General features: G+C 51.8%; 1 protein-coding gene across 2 annotated transcripts in view; it reads right to left on the minus strand.

Annotated features, from left to right (window-relative positions):
• The window catches only part of KAZN (kazrin, periplakin interacting protein), a 515,581-nt gene that overhangs the window by 42,656 nt on the left and 459,875 nt on the right, over positions 1–13,050 (minus strand). Inside the window, exon 8 of one of the 2 annotated variants that reach the window (XM_007980471.3) lies at positions 11,430–11,553. In XM_007980471.3, the coding sequence (XP_007978662.3) occupies positions 11,430–11,553 (124 nt within the window). Of the gene's footprint in view, positions 1–9,037; positions 11,554–13,050 lie in introns of those variants that run through there. The other variant, XM_037985377.2, reaches the window with a different exon arrangement.

The following is a 13,050-nucleotide window of genomic DNA, read 5'->3' on the forward strand; positions in this document are numbered from 1 at the left end:
AGAGAGCCCACAAGGTGGGTCCTTGTCATTGTCACCCCAGTATGTGTTTGCAGTGGGTGCTGATCTAAAACAGCAGGTGGTGACAGTAATTCCGCTTGCTCCACGAGGTCATGCAGTCATGATGGCTAACGCTTGCCTGGTGCTTTACAACTAGTAAGCATGAGCTCACTGCATCCTCCCCAGAGAGGGGGGACTCAAGATTCCCAGGGACCCATTTTACAGATGAGAAAAGTGGAGCTAAGAAAAACCAATCAGTTGTGTGCAGAGGGCACGGCCCGGACTCAGGGCCTGGGTTCCAGCTCTGTAGCGGAGATTTTCTGTCACGTGAGCCCCCGCAGCCCTGAAAGAAGCAGCTGGGATGTCTTGGATGCGTCTCTCCGTTTACTATTTTATCTTTGCAACAGCCAATATGTTTTATCTCCATTTCAAAGAAAGGGAAACTGAGGCTCAAAGGGATTTGGTATCGCACAGCTGATATGTGCCGATGCTGGGATGGAGCCTGAGGATCTAGCTCCGGAGCCCAGGCCTTTCCTTAAGCCCCTCCCTGTAGGAAGCTGATCATTTCTGCTGGGCTCAGGCTGTCACTAAGATGAGTTTGTTTCTTGTACACACGTGAAGAGATGCAAGGAATTTGGAATTGGCTCACACATTCAAGTTGCCATCAGTGACCCAGGCCTGTTCTCTCTAACCCTCCATCTGGGGACAGTCCCTCAAGGTCCTCCTGGCTTGTCTCGAGTCTCCTCCTTGCCACCACAGCTCTAGTGCCCACAGTGACAGCTGTCAGAGGCTGCTTCCTTCCCTCCTGGTCCCCAACCCCTGGCCACAGGCTCCACACGACCCCCACAGACATCAGCCTCCTAATAAGGAAGGAAGCTGGCCTAGTATAGCACGGAACCAATTTGGATGTGACTCTGACATCTCTGGCCTGTCCCAGGGAAAGCAACTAAGCAGCTCAGAGCCACCAAAGGGTGATAAGGCACTCTGGAGGGCAGGTAGCGCCAGACACCCTGGCAGCATGGACATGCCCATCCCCTGGGTCCCTGTGCCAACAGACTCAGCCCCTCTGTCTATATCTAGGACCTAGGACAGCAGCAAAATAATGAACACCCTGGGACTGGCATTTCCCAGCCAATGTGTGGGGCTCTTCTGCCTGGTGTGGGTGCTGTGCACTGCTTCTGGTCCTTTCTGAGCAAAGGGGATGCTGAGCTAGAGGGGCTGCGACCACACCTGGCCTTGTGCCTGTCACCTCCCTTCTCGAGGCACACAGGGATGTCATATGAGCCACCGAGACTTCTCATGGCAAAACAACGGTGGCGCGCTTAGAGATCGCCACAGAACCACGGACAGCACCCTCGAAGCACAGAATAGTGGAGCTAAAGGGCCTGAAGAAGTCGTCTGTCCCAATAGCTCCCAGTCGGTGATCCACTGAAAGAGAGTAAAAGGCGTGGATCTGTGGTCACGTAAGTTTGGGAAACACTAGACGGGCAAAGGCAAAATATTTTTCTTCCTTGCAGAACTCGTCAGAGCCTTAATGAGTGAATGATCTATAAGGGGTGGAGATGGGATGCAGCGTTTCCAAAACTTACTGACCCAGGGATTTTTTTTTCCGCTAGTTGAGTATTACGGTCGGAGGCAGCTCAAAGCAATGGCCAGGGAGTCAGGAACCCTAGGTTCCAGAACCAGTTCAGACACTGATGCCCCGCTGGGCCGTGGACAAGCCCCCTCCCATCTGCAATATGAGGGGAGTGGACAAGAGACCACTGACACCCCTCTCAGCTCCCACACTCTTGCTTCCTCTGGTCCTATTCTGGGCTGGCCCCCGCAGCTTGGGCAAATTGCTGAACTTACCTGGGCCTCAGTCTTCTCATCTGTACAAAGGGCCCTGTCCTGCCCAACCCACAGGGCCGGCGAGAGGCTGAAATGAGATCACCATTGCCATCGTCATCGTCACTGTCATCATCATGGTGGCTAAGGTTTATTGCGCCCTGTGCGAAGCCTTGTATACATATTGGCCTGTTTCATCCCTGCAGCCACACTCTGACCTAGTATCTTTTTACCCCTATTGTCCCCATGAAGAAACCAAGGCACAGCAGGTGAAGTCCCTTGCCTAAGGTTACCAGGTAACAAGCGTCAGGACTGAGGTTGAAACCCAGGGAGTCTGCCCAGGATGTAATCTCTTAACCCTGACCCCCATCTCCCTGGGAACTGTAAATCGCCGTGACCTGGGGAGGCGTTGCTCAATGCAGGGGTGCTGTGGTTCATGGCGGAGACATTCATGGCCCTGGCCTTGTCTTACAGACTTCCATAAATGGGGTCAGGGGCCCCATTTTCCTATTTCCTGTTCTACCAGGGTTAAGGAGGGGCTCATACTGCCCCTCACTGATAGGGAGGAGGAGTGAGCAGGGAAGCTGGCGGACACCCATAGGGAGTGACTCCTCTACCAAGCTGGTGCCCCCCTCCCTTCCTGATCACAGCCCAGAGACCCCTGGAGGAGCTTGGAGAGGATGTGCCCCCTGCTTTTCTCACATACTGCCTCTCAGCTGCAGAGATGCTACAGAACCGTCATTCACACTTATTTCGACAAGCCGAATACACTGGAGTTCAGGTCTAAAGGGCAGGGAGGCGGATGGCGGGGAGGGACCCTCCAACACGGTGGCTGCAGCCTCCCCATTGCCAACCGCCTTCTGCGGCACATCCAGGGACTTCTCGGATTTCACAGGCCACAGGTGGAAAACCACTGTCCTGGTCTGTTTTAGAGACAGCCTAAGGCCCAGAGAGGGAGTCCAGCTTGCCTGTGGTCACACAGCGAGTCCTTGACCAAGCTGAACACTGGGAGTCCAGAGCCAGCTCAGGGGTCCAGGGGGTGGTGGGGCTTCTGGGTGAAAAGACCGGGCCTCCTCAGGAGCCCAAGAGCAGGGGTGGGCAGAGGCCTGCAGGCCCCTCTGTACCAGCTCCACATCTGACCACTTCCCAGAGTGCAGCAGCTTGGGTCAACTTGCCTACAATTTAGGGCTCATGGTTCTGGTGTCCATGGGACATCACTGGCCCCAGACTGAGGCCAGCAGGTTCACCTGACGCTTGGCAGAAGTCTCAGTCGGCCACAGATCGGGAGGAGTTGGATGGACTCAGGCTCAGAACTCAGATCTCACTCAGGTTTGACTCCTGCTTCTGCCACTTCCTGGCTGTGCATCTCTCGGAGACTCGGGGAACCTCTCTGTGCCTGCAGTGTGGGTGCTGCTGCAGCCTTCTGAGGCTGGCCTGTGGCATCAGATACTCCAGAATGCCTGTCCCCTCTGCTCAGCAGGGCCTAGCAAGGCCCCAAGCAGCAGGTTGCCTGGGGCAGCTGGCTTGGGTAAGGTTCCTCCCTTACTGGGGGGACCCTGGGGTTGCCCCGGGAAGGTGACCTCAACCTACCTTGTGATGGCCCCGGCGAGTCTGCACTCCAACACACGGGCACCACGCTGCCACCCTCAGTCTCTGCCCTATGTTACCTCCTGCTACTGCCCACACCAGGGAGCTTGTTCAATACGCACACAGCTCATAGGGCCTCGGCCTCAGACCTTCTGGTTCGGTAGCTACAGGATGGGGCCTGGAAACGATATCTTTAAAACCCAAGGCTAGGTCAGGTTTGACAACCACTGATTTCCTTGTGGTTCTCAAACCTCCTTTCTTCCTCTTTCCTTCTCACTCACTTTACCACGGAACCTTTCCCATGGACTCGTACACTGAAGTCCGGTGTGTAACAGGTAAGTGCAGAGTCACTGACTGAGGATGGGCTAGAGCCCTGCCTGCTGATTCTTTCCTGAGCTATGGCAACCCCTTGAGGGACTGCTGAGGAACCCCTTTGGGGTTCCATGGAACACAGTTTGCAAACCCTGTATTTTGTCAGTCTCTTCCTCTTCTGGATTAAGGGGCTGAACCCTAAAAAGCTGGCCTACTCAGGGCTTGGCCTCATCCTACCAATGAAGCTTTCATTCTGATGTTCTCTGAAGCTTTCTCTTGCTCAGTGGATCCTGAGAGGGGACTTGGGCCAGTGGGTGACCTGAGACTCCACAACAAAGTTACTGAGAACATGGACTCTGGAACCAGACTGCTAGAGGTGAATCCCAGTTCCCTAGGTGTGTGACTCCAGGCAAGAACTTCACCTCTCTGTGCCTTGGTTTGTTCATCTGTATGCTAGGGATGACATGTATTTTGGGGAGTTGCAAGAAGGATTATATGAGCGAGTATCTGGAAAGAGCTTAGAACAGTGCTTGGCACAAATCAAATACTGCATAAGTGAGGCAGCCCTGACTTCCAGACCAGGCTGGCCCTGGGTTCTGACAGTAGCGTCTTAAGTGTCTCTATTCAGACCACAGAAAGACAGAATGCTGTCAGAGCTGGTGGATTCTAGGGGCAAATAACTCAAACCCTCCCTGTTCTGAGACAGAGCAGCCCAGATTCTCTTTTGTAGCAGTGCTGGAACTGCATTTGCACTCTGAGGGCTGGAGCTCACAGACCCTGGCAGCTGGAGGAACTTCACACACACAGCCTGATGCCCTGATTTTACCCCAGGGACAAGTTTTGATTTGAGTTACTGTCAGGCTCAAGATGTGTTAAGCTGCTTTTCACACTTTTTTTTCCTATCTCCCATTAAACTTAAATCCTCAAGTTACAAATTACAGAGAATAGTAATCATCAGGCCAGCCCTTTTCAGTCTCCAAAAACACATTCAGTTCTTATTTCTGAACCTATGAGGTGGGGAGGGTAATTACACCCATTTTGTAGATGAGTACACTGAGGCTCACAGGTTAAACAACTTGCTTAGAATCAGATGTGGGGCCAGAACTGGGAGTGCTTATCCAGGTATGGCCTGGAAGCCACTGTTGGGCTGCAAGGGTCCTCTGGATGGGGGCACAAATGACTTCCCAAAGGCAAATCTTCCGTTGAGGATTCTGGAAGCATGGCACGCAATTTTACAGATTCTCTTGTATTGGTGCAATTAACAGCGACTTACTGATAACCATTAAGAAAGCAATTAGGACTTTTCAAAACCTAAAACTCAGAAATGCAAACAAGCTACCAGCCAGTGTTTTCTGGGCACTGTGATTCAGAAGCATGGTTTCTGTACACAGCCTGGCAACGTCCGTCACAGAGCCCTCCAAGGCACGTGCTAGGTCATCAGAGGCCCTGCCATTTTCAGGATGAATAGGCCAAGATTTTCCCTTGCTGCTATGCCTGCATCAATCCCCTTGGGATCATTTTCTCATGGATTCAGTTTGTTGCCCTAGAGAGTACCGTGCTGCATATTTGCATATTTTCCAGCCACGGGGCTTTGAGACATCATGCAACTGTGGTTCAGGTATGAAATATCCATACCTAGGCTGGGTGCAGTGGCTCACGCCTGTAATTCCAGCACTTTGGGAGGCTGAGGTGGGTGGATCACCTGAGGTCCGGAGTTCGAAATCAGCCTGGCCAACGTGGCAAAACCCCATCTCTACTAAAAATACAAAAAGTAGCCGGGTGTGGTGATGCATGCTTGTAGTCCCAGCTACTAGAGAGCCTGAGGTGGGAGGATCGCTTGAACCCAGGATACAAAGGTTGCAGTGAGCCAAGATTGTGCCACTGCACTCCAGCATGGGCGACAGAGTGAGACTGTCTCAAAAAAAAAACAAAAAAAAGGAATATCCATATCCCATTTGCCATCCCAGACTTATACCCTCAATTTGCCTACAGGGGGACACTTCTTTAGTGAAATACCATGACCTTGATATTTAAATAACTTCTTTTTTTTTTTTTTTGAGACGAAGTCTCTCTGTCTCTCCCAGGCTGGAGTGCAGTGGCCAGATCGCAGCTCACTGCAAGCTCTGCCTCCCGGGTTTACACCATTCTCCTGCCTCAGCCTCCCGAGTAGCTGGGACTACAGGCGCCCGCCACCTCGCCTGGCTAGTGGTTTTTTTTTTTCTTTTTTTGTATTTTTAGTAGAGACGGGGTTTCACCGTGTTAGCCAGGATGGTCTCGATCTCCTGACCTTGCGATCTGCCCGTCTCGGCCTCCCAAAGTGCTGGGATTACAAGCTTGAGCCACCGCGCTTGGCCGATATTTAAATAACTTCTAACATACAAACTGCTAAGATATTTGTAAGTTTTTGGGCATTATTTTGTAATGCAGAATTATGAATATACTTTTATAAAGAATAAGCTGATACGTGTTCCCTATTCATTCTTCGTTACCACCAGGTTCTGTAACCACTGGAAAATGGGGCCAGGGACTGGAGCATATTTTGCCCTGCCCAGTGGGGGTCCAACTGGAAAGAGCCTAGAAGCCATCTGGGAAGTCTAGGAAGTCCACTTTGTGAAAATGCAAGTTTTGGAGGAAAAAGCCCAGAGATATTCATATATAACAGACAGGGTCTCACTCTGTCACCCAGGCTGGAGTGCAGTGGCTCGATCTTGGCTCATTGCAGCCTTGACATCCCGAGCTCAAGGGATGCTCTAGCCTCAGCCTCCGGAGTAGCTGGGACTATAGGCATGTGCCACCACACTTGGCTAATTTTTGGCCCAGAGGTATTTTAAAAATCATTTTGTCAAATGACTGATGTCCCCCACGGTTCAGGCTCGCTGTGCCTGGATTCCCCGGGAGCCCAGGTGGAGTGACAGGTATGACATGCGTCACAGGTGCAGGGTGGCTCCTGGACTGTGGCGGGGAAGGGTGCCACAGAGCTCCCTGGGCGTGGGGAGCTGCACTACCCCTCAGGATCTGCAGCTCTGGTGGAGCCGGGGGTTTGACTGCAGGGCCAGTGGAGGTGATTCTGTTCCTGACTTGGCCAGGAAGAAGAAGGGAGAGCTGGCGCTGGACAGCAGCCGGTTTCTGCTCTGATTCCCCCACTGATTCCTCTCTAAGGGTGAGCTTTCTGGGCCTGCGGGCAAAAGGCTGAGGCGAATAGACACAGTCACGAAAGTGAGGCAGTGCAAGGCTGTGTCAGAGGCTACTGGTGGGCGTGGGGCCTTGAAACCAGGGAGAAGGCCCAGCTGCTTGGTTGGTAGCCCCTCACTGCTCAGATAGTGGAGTGGTTCAGGGCACAAACTCTGTAGCCAAAACTCCATAGTTTGAGGCCCAGTTCTATTGTCTCCTGGCTCCATGACCTCAGATGAGTTACTCAACCTCTGTTTTCTCATCAGTGACAGGCTGTTGGGAGGGTTAACTGAGTTAATATGTGTAAATTGCACAGCATGGACCCTGGCCTGTGGTAAATGCCTAACCAATGTTAGATACTATTATTATTATTGTTATTATTGGTTACAGCTGTTTTAGCCTGCCAACGTGGGTAGGAGGAGCACACAGGCGGGCCACTGAGTACAGTCATGCAGGTTGTGTACAGAAAAACCAGGACACTATTCACGTGGTAGCCTGGAGAATGGCACCTTCTGCAGTAATGCAGTGCACAACCTGTGCAGCTGGTATGCTGGCCCTGGATGCCCTGGGCAGCCGTACTCCAATTTCTGACTAATAGGTACCATTTGAAGTTGGAGCAAGGTCCTGGAGAAGATTCTTTTTTTATTTTTTATTATTTTTTTTTGAGATGGAGTCTCACTCTGTCACCCAGGTTGGAGTGCAGTGGTGCAAACTCAGCTCACTGCAAGCTCCAACTCCCGGGTTCACACCATTCTCCTGCCTCAGCCTCCCTGGAGAAGATTCTTTTAACGAAGGAGGTACAGTGGCTTTTGAGTGGAGCTACGAAGACCCAAATAAGGTGTAGCCTGGCTCTTAAGAAGGTCCCAGGATGAGGCACAATAGCTAGGACGCTGGCCAAGTCATTCCTCTCTGGGCCAAAGTTTTTGCCATGTGTCCAGCATGAGAGATGGGGTTCATTTTGAGAGGGCAAAAAGGCTTTATTCTTGTATGCCAACTGCGATTGACTGGCCGTGGCTATCTGAGGCTATGTAAAGTGAGAAATCAGAGGCCACTTTGGGATAGGCAGGATGGGCTCTTCAATTGATTTGTGATGTCTGCATGGGGCCAGGGAGAGGGGAGTAGGGGCATGCGTGTGGCCACACTTGCCCTCCTCAGATCAGCTCAGCGATTCTAATCCTGGCAACCCTTTAGAATCACCCGAGGAGATTTAAATACACTTCGATTCCAGGAATATGGCCTGGCATGAGTATTTTTTTCCCCTAAGGTGTGGTCAGGCTGAGAACTGCTGGGGTAGATGGCCCTAAGCTCCTTGTCACCCAGGGCTTTCCCGGCCTTCCCAATCCTACCACATCCACTTACATCCTCACTCACTGGCGGCTCATTTTAACCTCAGCACGCTCTCTGTATTACATCGCTTTATGCTTTCTTCCTGCAGAGGTGGGAGGGGACTTAAAAGCCAGTCCTCCATCGGTCTTATTGCTGGGGAGAACTTTTTTTTCAGTGGGGAGATAGAGGTTGAGGGTACTGATTATGTCAGGCTTTGGGGTAACCTGGGTATCCTCTTCTTGGGACATACAGTGGAGTCTCGCTGGGGGAGGCCTGAGTTTTGTATCTGGGGGGTTCTCTTGGGGCTAGGAAAAGCCTGGCTCACTCTGGCTTCAATCAAGGAAGCCTGTGGCTCCCTCTCTGTCTCCCTGAAGTTCCTCTCGGTCCTCCAGGGAGGGTGGGATCATGGGACGTGCAGAGGCCCACTGAGGTCTGCGGGAAGTAACACGCCCCAATGCACAGGCTCCTCTGGGGCCTCTGGAAGGAGCTCAGGGGGAGAAGGAAGCAGATGAAAGCTGACTGGGGCCACTAAGCTCCACAATGCAGGGTGCCAGGTGGGGGGTGGTGCATTTGGACCACAGGGCAGCCCTCCGAATTACAGTCAGGGCAGCAGAGGCGAGATGCTTCTGGGAGGCGACCCCGGCTCGGCCCCCCAAGGGCCCCGAATCCAGCCAGCTTTCCTCGGCCCCTCCCATCCCCCCTCCCAGAACCCAGCCCTGGAAGTCCAAGGAGCAGGTCGTGCCAGCCTGTGCCTCCCAGAGGGGCACAGCCTCCCACCCGGAGCCAAATAGAAGCAATCAAATAACATAGAGTTCGATAATATTTTAAAATAAGCTTTATTTAGATTTTTTTTTTAATATTTTATATTTGCATCCATGCCTTCGAGAAGCCTTTCCCACGGGAAAGGTTATTTTCATCTAATGTTACCCATAACTCATTCGCTATTTGACGTAGTTCTCTTAAATAAATCATCCTTTAGTAACTCTTAGAATTATCTCCTAATTTACAAAAACTGAAATGAAAAGGAACTACTAAATCATTACCAGGAGTGGTTGCAATCTTATTTTCTTGTAAGTAAAGGGAAAACAATAAAAATCAACCAAAAATGGAATTCATGGGCGAGAAAAGTATTTTCTAAAATCTCTCTCCATGGAGAAAGATGTCAGCTCGGGTCGCTCCCCCTCACCCCTAGGCTCGGTTAAACAGTTTGGCCAAAGGAGGACAGAAGAGTCCTTATGAGGGCCTCTGCCTGCTTGCTCTTTGCTGACCTTTGGACCAGGTCAGAAGGAAAGTGTGGTTTGTTCTTGAGGCTTTGGACACGATGTCCCATCCCTTCTGATAGAGACACTCTAGCATTTGAAAATCTCCTTGCTTCTTTTTAAGAGCTGAAAATGTTACCATTAGCAGAAAGCACAACTACTGTTGTCTAGAGGGGTGGGTTGAGCTGTTAGTTGTTAAGGATGGGCAGAAGCAAAAGAAAAAGGAAATTGAGTCTTAGGCCTTGGGCAGACCTAGCTGAGCAGCTCACACGTCCTCCGTCCCCCAGTATTAAAATGCACACAGTTCCTTTGCTGGTGAAGCCTCTTTGGGGCAAACGCCACCCCCGGAATAGGCAGACGTTCCTGCCAGCCCTCCTCTCCTGGGGTGGGTAGGCTCAGGCTGCCGTGACAAGTTGGGGCATAGAGTCCAAGGGATCCTGGGAGGTTCTAAGTGTGGACGATGGAACCAACGAGAATGGGGAGAGCGGAGGGCTCAGGTGCTGGACTCTGTGTCCCCCCTGTGGCCCTCCTCTTGAAGTGGGTGCCTCCCCTAATGACACCTGCCTGGCTCACCTGCATCGTAAACCCAGGACAAGAAAGACACAGCGGCAGGGAGGAACAGATGCTGCTGGAGGCCCCTCGGGGAACAGACTCAGGCCAGGGTCTCACTGGTCGTACCCTTGGATGTGCGGCAGGCTGTCTCGCCCTGAACTCAACCTCTCTCAAAACACAGACCCAAAGAAGAGGATCATGACTGTCAGCACACTGCTCACTGAGGTCGCGTTCTGTATTTCAGGTAAATAAATATAGATAGAAAGGCCCGGAGGGAGCTCTGGGTGGGAAGAAGGTGGAGGACACTTTCATGCATGGGCAGGAGAATGGGGGAGACAGAGAGACAGGGAGAGAGAAGAGAGAACAGAAAAAGCAAGCTTTGAAATCCAATGGTCCCTGGGTTCTGGCCACCCTAAACTACTTTGCACAGTTGGGTAGCAGCATGATAACAGAACAGACAAGTCAACAGAGACACCCACCTCCCGCCCACCCCATGGAAAAATAGACATTCCAATATTTATGTAATAATTTAGATAGAATAAGTTTTCAGCATTTGTGCAAATAAATTAAACGAAACAATTTTCTTTTTTTTTTTTTCATAAAGAAAGAAACGGCAACGCAATTTAAAAACTGGTAGGCCGTTAAAAAGAGCCCGTTTGACCTCTGACAAACCCAGCCAAGACAAGGCCCCTTGGCCGGGCTCCCGAGTCTCTGTGGAGAGCGGACCTTACCCTGACGACGATGGCGTTTTGTGGTTAAAGTGACTTGGACGCACCCCCAGGACAGGGTCTGGTCCCACACGTTCACACCAGCGGGGCGGGAGGGGGGACATCAAAAACAGACCACATCCTCTGCCAGACGGGCTCCAGGAGTAGCGGTTCGGACATTTACAAGCACGGAGTGCACAACAGTTTTGTTATTTACAAATACACAGCAGTCCTTCAAGTTTTCAAGTTTCATAAAAAGGAGGAGGGGAGGAGAAAGGGGGAAAAAACAAAAACAAAAACAAACCGACGAACCAAACAAAAAGAAAAAAAAAAAGAAAAATCGAACATTGAAGAAAATAAACCAGATTAACAACACAACGGTATCGCTCCAAAGACGACAGAGAGTTGACAGGTTCACACACGGTTTGCGGTATGTACATCAATTACAGAGGTGGCGACGCAGGGGAGAGAGGTTCACACTCGTGTTTTCGCTTGTTAGAGGCGCTTGGCCACACCCAGCACCCGTGTGTGCCAGCGCACACGTGCACACGCACCCCACGCACGGCCACATGCGCACCCACGCTCGCTTGCACGCACACCCACACGCACAGACACGCCTGCGGGCAGCAGGCGCAGGGGAGCGCGTATCACCAGTCCGCGTCCTCCTCTATGTAATAATCAGGGGCGGTACCATCAAAGAGGCCGGGGTCGAGGGACTTCCGCTGCTTCCCTCTGGCGAAGACGCGGGAGATGGAGCCGAATCCCATCTTCTCTTTCTTCTTTTTCCGTTTTTGGTCTTCAAGATCCTCTAGTGACTGAGGAGTCAGGAGCCACGTGGCAGAGGGTGGGGGAGAAGGAGAAAGGCGAGCTTAGCTGGGGTGCAGACTGCAGTGGATGAGATGCGGGGAGGGGAAGGCCTTTCTGAGCTTTAAGCCAGTGGGGTCAGGGACGGGCTAGGATGGCTGAGAAGCCACCTCCAGGGCTGGAATGCCAAGGTCAGCCCCTCATTCACTGAGCAAACATGGGTCAGTCACAGAGCCTCTCAGGGACAACAGTAAGACCCTTCCAAGATTGCCACGAGGATGTTGCTAAAGAGATGATAAAGACCCTGAGAACAGGCCAGGCACGGTGGCTCACACTTGTAATTCCAGCACTTTGGGAGGCCGAGGCGGGTGGATCACCTGGGGTCGGGAGTTCGAGACCAGCCTGGCTAACATGGTGAAACCCCGTCTCTACTAAAAATACAAAATTAGCCGGGCGTGGTGATAGGCACCTGTAATCCCAGCTACTCCAGAGGCTGAGGCAGGAGAATCACTTGAACCCAGGAGACGGAGGCTGTGGTGAGCCAGGATCGTGCCACTGCACTGCAGCCTGGGCGACAGAGTGAGACTCCGTCTCAAAAAAAAGAAAAAAGAAAAAGACTCCAAGGACGGTGTCTGGTGTACCATAGGCATTCAGTGTATGTGAGCAGCTGCGGTCATTTGTACTATAATAATATTGTTTAAATTATATTGTTTAAATTCAATTTGCCCACAACTTTCAGGTGCTTCTTGAGGGCTCGTAGGAGGATGTCCATGCACTCGGCCACTGACCGTGGTCACGTCCACGATGCGAGGCCATAGGGAGGAAAGGCGGCCACAGGCCCTGTCTGCCGTGTCAGGGCACTAAGCACACAGTGACATGGGCAAGGGGGCCTGGGAGAGTCCGGAAAATGTGGAGGAGTCTGGAGCCTGTGTCAGCCGAGGACAAGGGCTCAGCACTTGTCCTGAGAAAGCACCCCAGCTGCTCTGAGACGTTTTCTTGTCTGTGACGTGGGGAAAGAATATTAGATGGTGGTGGTGGTGGTGGTGGTAAGGTCTACTCTGCCCTCCTGTTAGGGACACTACAGGCATCTGGGTGGTATCTGCAAGAGAGTTTTGCAAGCCACCAAGTGCTTCACACAAAGACATATGGTGGCATTATGCATAACTAGGGCAGGGCTTAGACTAGACTCATGGTTCCCCAAATACTTAGGGATTTCCTGAATTCCAGGCCCCACCCTGTACCTGGTGGATCAGAATCTCTAGGGCAAATGGCCCAGGAATCTGCATTTGAACCACTTCCCTGGTGGTCTCCGATGCAGATGGGTGCTGTGCAGACCCACAGGTGGGGACCCCAGGACTAGAAAGAAGACTTCGGAGACCCCTGCAGACCCTCAAATTCACGTTGTTTGTCCTCCCTGCAGCCCCCTCCTCACTCTGATGACAGAATATCAAAAACGTTAAGAATGAATCAAGTTTCTAGCAGCACAAAGAGCCCACGGCCTGGGCTAT

Source organism: Chlorocebus sabaeus, chromosome 20 (assembly GCF_047675955.1).
Source record: "Chlorocebus sabaeus isolate Y175 chromosome 20, mChlSab1.0.hap1, whole genome shotgun sequence".
In the NCBI taxonomy this organism is placed as follows: Eukaryota; Metazoa; Chordata; class Mammalia; order Primates; family Cercopithecidae; genus Chlorocebus; species Chlorocebus sabaeus.